The sequence below is a fragment of the Bolinopsis microptera genome, unplaced genomic scaffold, assembly GCF_026151205.1.
Source record: "Bolinopsis microptera isolate Bmic1 unplaced genomic scaffold, MBARI_Bmic_1.0 sca13, whole genome shotgun sequence".
Taxonomy (NCBI): domain Eukaryota; kingdom Metazoa; phylum Ctenophora; class Tentaculata; order Lobata; family Bolinopsidae; genus Bolinopsis; species Bolinopsis microptera.
In genome coordinates this window covers 1-3,873 of record NW_026971785.1, presented here as the reverse complement: position 1 = coordinate 3,873, position 3,873 = coordinate 1, and the positions used below count along the sequence as shown (strand labels likewise).

The window sequence follows — 3,873 nt, the reverse complement described above, 5'->3', positions numbered from 1 at the left end:
CTTTACCGTTAAAAGAGCGTTGACATGGACATTTCTTCTTGTCCCTATGTTTCCTGTTTACCTGATCTTCATTGTCCACTGTAGATTCGGCTTACGGTCGGAAATACTATTTGCCAGACCCCTAAATCACCTACAATAATGTTTACGTTGTGATGCATTCAAATCTGCGAATGGATCTTTGATGTTCCTATGTTTACTTTAACTCACAAGTTTTTCTTCTAAGATTACATGGAATAGTTACATAAAGTTAGTTTTTGTTATGACAACATTAACTTACCTTTCTACCTTGGAAGAAGTAACTTCGTGCCCTGATAATGTCTTGGGCCATGAAATTGGACACCTATCCCCTGATGTGGTAACGAGATATATTTTCTTTCTTCGGTCAGAACTGCAAAGTGCAAGACAATACATAGAGGCAAAGGACCAAGAAATCAATTTCCTCAAGTTCAAATTAAACGACATGAGTGAGTCTTACTAAAATCACAGCCACTATCATTTGCTTGCTGCTATTCATTCCTTCATTTAAGTTTACTACTAGAACTCTTATTTCTAGAAGATAATAACAAGCAATAATATGCTGTACTTTGCCCTAAACAACCTTCAATTTCAGATATATCAGACCCGTTCTCACCAGACACATCCCCATCCTGTTCAATGAGCAATCATAATGGTAAATTAAGAACAAATCATGGTACTTCAAACAGACAATCGAAATCATGCAGATATTTTGTGGCATGGTTGTGTCATGAAATTTGAAGGATTATACAATAAACTTCTTTTTCAGGATTCATAAATCTAACACTTCATAAGACAAAGGTCTCCCAGTCTTCAACAGGGTGGGGTGGTGACTGCTTGCGAGCAGTTGATGGTAATACTGATGGGACCTATAAAAAGTAAGCTAAATTTATCTTCTTCGTCACCTTAACCAACCTGGAACAGTCAAATTCCACTGAATTTGTAGTTTTCTTTCTTGATTTGTACTATACTATTAGGGCAAACCTATTAGTACCTGCTAGTTTATCAAAGAGCATTTCTACTTCGTTCTCCTGAGCTCTTTGGACATTTTTACAAGCCTTTTTGAGATATTATGATTCGATGAAATCAGTATCGAGTACATCCAAACCCAGATTAACCGCCCCCGATTTACCGCAATCACCTATTTACCGCAATTCTCATTTACTGCAATCCCAATTTACAGCAATTTCTGATTTGCCAAGGCCCCCTTCCCCCAAATTAGGAATTAACATATAAATTTTAACAATCAAAACCCTGATTTACTGCTGACACAGATTTAACGCAGCTTTTACTTTTCTCCCAAATCCCGCTGTATAGTATTTTATTGTACCACATTTACTTTTAAACCTGCTGAATAAATAGAATTGGTATCGAACAGATTTGAACTTCTGAAGTTTGTAGGTTTTCTAAACTTGATGTCATAATTTCACCAGGAATGGTGTCACACATACTGATCCGAAAGTTGATGAGGGTTGGGCATGGTGGAGTTGTGATTTGGATGGTTGGTATAAGGTCAACTCCGTAAGAATTTACAATAGAGTTGAATGTTCTGAAAGAATAGATGGTGCTTCAATTCTGTTAGGGAAAAAAGTAATTGGAACTATTCGTTATAACCAAGGACAACAACTCTATGAGTTTTTTGCTGACAACTATCCTGCAAACTGTGTAACAGTGATATTGACGACAGGAAAGCCTCTTTCATTGGCACAAGTGGAAGTTTGGGGCAACAGCATGCAAATTCATCCACTGTATAATGTTGCTAAAAAACAGCCTTGCTTCCAATCTTCAATTTCACATTTGCATGGTGGTGATCCAAACAGGGCTGTTGATGGGATTGAAGATCCAAGGTATATCTCTGGGCATACAACTCATAATGATAATAAGAAGGAGAAGTCAGCATGGTGGAATGTGGTGTTGGATAAACGGTTTAGAATACATGAAATCAACTTATTGAACCGTCTGGAATGTTCTAAGAGGATAAACAAAGCAGAGGTGTTCATTGATTCTTATCTTATCCATACAATCGAATACAAACCTGGATTGTTGTGGTATCACATACCAGTAAAAGGAGTTAGGTATGGCAAGAAAGTAGAAATCAAGTTGAATACTGGAGAACCACTTAGTCTGAGTGAGGTGGTTGTTATGAGTGATCGTACCACTGAACCAGGTGAAAATATATACCAAATTCAAGTATAATTTATGTTATTTGAATGCAAGATCTCATTCTCTGATTATTGGGAGGACAAGCTCCGTTTTAATTTAAAAATCCATAATAAATTCAAGCCTCATATTTTGTTTCCCTTTGTGTCCAAATGCAACAAGCTCAAAAATATCTCTTTTCACAATTTTTTCTTTCAGATTTGATGAACTTGGCTCATAGAAAAACTCGGGTTACACAGTCTTCAACTGGATGGGGTGGTGATCCACTCAGAGCTGTTGATGGTAGCACAGATGGTGTTTATGAAAGGTATTTAATAAGTAGTCACTACTTCTGTTATATAATCTAGTACAATATTTTTAGTTGATTCACATTCTCAAACTTGGATAGCCTCTTCTGTAGCTTTTTTTACTAAGTCTTACTGTGATTATTTTGTACAAATGTGGACCCAATGTTCTTTCAGTAAAGGGGTTACTCATACTGATCCTGGGAGAGATAAATCGTGGGCTTGGTGGCATTGTGATCTTGAGGATTTTTACAAAATAAGATCAGTAAAGATATACAATAGAGTAGAGTGTGCTGATAGGATTAATAATGCTGCCATTCTTTTGGGAAGGAAAGTCGTAGGAACAATCCAATATGAAAAAGGCAAGCAAGTCTACGAATTTCTTACAGATGATTACAGTGCTTCAACTGTATCTGTTTTACTTACTTCTGGTAAACCTCTCTCCTTGGCCCAAGTTGAAGTCTTTGGGACTGGTGAGAAAAGCACTATTCTCCGAGACATAGCTGTGGGAAGATCTTGTTACCAATCATCGGTAGCTGATAACGGAGAAGCCAACAGAGCTGTCAATGGAATTGAAGATCCAAGATTTATTAATGGTAATACCACTCAAACAGACCCCTCTGTAGATGGCTCGTTAGCTTGGTGGTATGTTGATCTTACTCAGAGCTACAGAATATTTGAGATTAATATACTGAGCCGACTTGAACAAGCTAACAAAATAGACAAAGCTAAAGTATACCTTGACTCCCAACTTATACACACGATAGAGTACAAGAAGGGAAGCGTTGGATGGTATCATATCCCTATGGAAGGAATCGTTCATGGCAGGAGGGTGGAAATAAAGCTGGATACCAAAGCACCTCTGTGTCTTACTGAGGTTGTGGTTTTGGGTGATGGGTATTATATTCAACCAGAAAAGGGCAATATTGAATAAGTTATATCATGTTGTACTGGCATAAACCCTAGATATATATATGAGATTATGATATATATTTTTCAATCTAATTAACCACATTTTTTGTGAGCCTTAGTAAGCTTTTCAAACAAAACACGAATAAAAGGTGAATTTAATTTATTCCAAACTATATCACAATATTTTTCTATTTAAGAATAACATAAATTGTAATTAAAAGCTGTTCGCTCATTTTCATGTCATTTTCATGTCATCTACTTTGTAGTAACTTTCAAGTTGCTTACAATCAAGTTAATTAAAGGAATAAATGTGTCAAATAATGACAAATGTAATGATAATCGTTTTTTAAAGTTTTAAAATGTGACAAATAGAATTTTTAATTTTTAGTAAATGTCATGTTTGGTTCATTTTTAGATATTATATCAGATGTTAATAAATTGGTTGTTTTTATACTGTAGCTATTTCAGACATGCACGTTCCTAATTTTAGATTTCATTGTTA

General features: G+C 35.7%; 1 protein-coding gene across 1 annotated transcript; it reads left to right on the top strand.

The window, feature by feature from the left end:
• The first annotated feature begins 223 nt into the window (after positions 1–223).
• Positions 224–3,870, top strand: LOC134825688 (uncharacterized). Its single transcript, XM_063837894.1, has 6 exons — positions 224–464; positions 611–670; positions 785–893; positions 1,449–2,182; positions 2,374–2,482; positions 2,637–3,870. Exons 1-6 carry the CDS (start codon positions 260–262, stop codon positions 3,391–3,393), a joined length of 1,974 nt encoding a protein of 657 aa, XP_063693964.1. The 5' UTR covers positions 224–259; the 3' UTR covers positions 3,394–3,870.
• Positions 3,871–3,873: the final 3 nt, after the last annotated feature.

Bases quoted from the DNA above. Each gene is read 5' to 3' on its own strand.
- LOC134825688 (XM_063837894.1), top strand. From the start codon at position 260: ATGACAACATTAACTTACCTTTCTACCTTGGAAGAAGTAACTTCGTGC. The intron at 465-610 runs GTGAGTCTTACT...CTTCAATTTCAG, and splicing joins GTTCAAATTAAACGACATGA to ATATATCAGACCCGTTCTCA. The intron at 894-1,448 runs GTAAGCTAAATT...TAATTTCACCAG, and splicing joins ACTGATGGGACCTATAAAAA to GAATGGTGTCACACATACTG.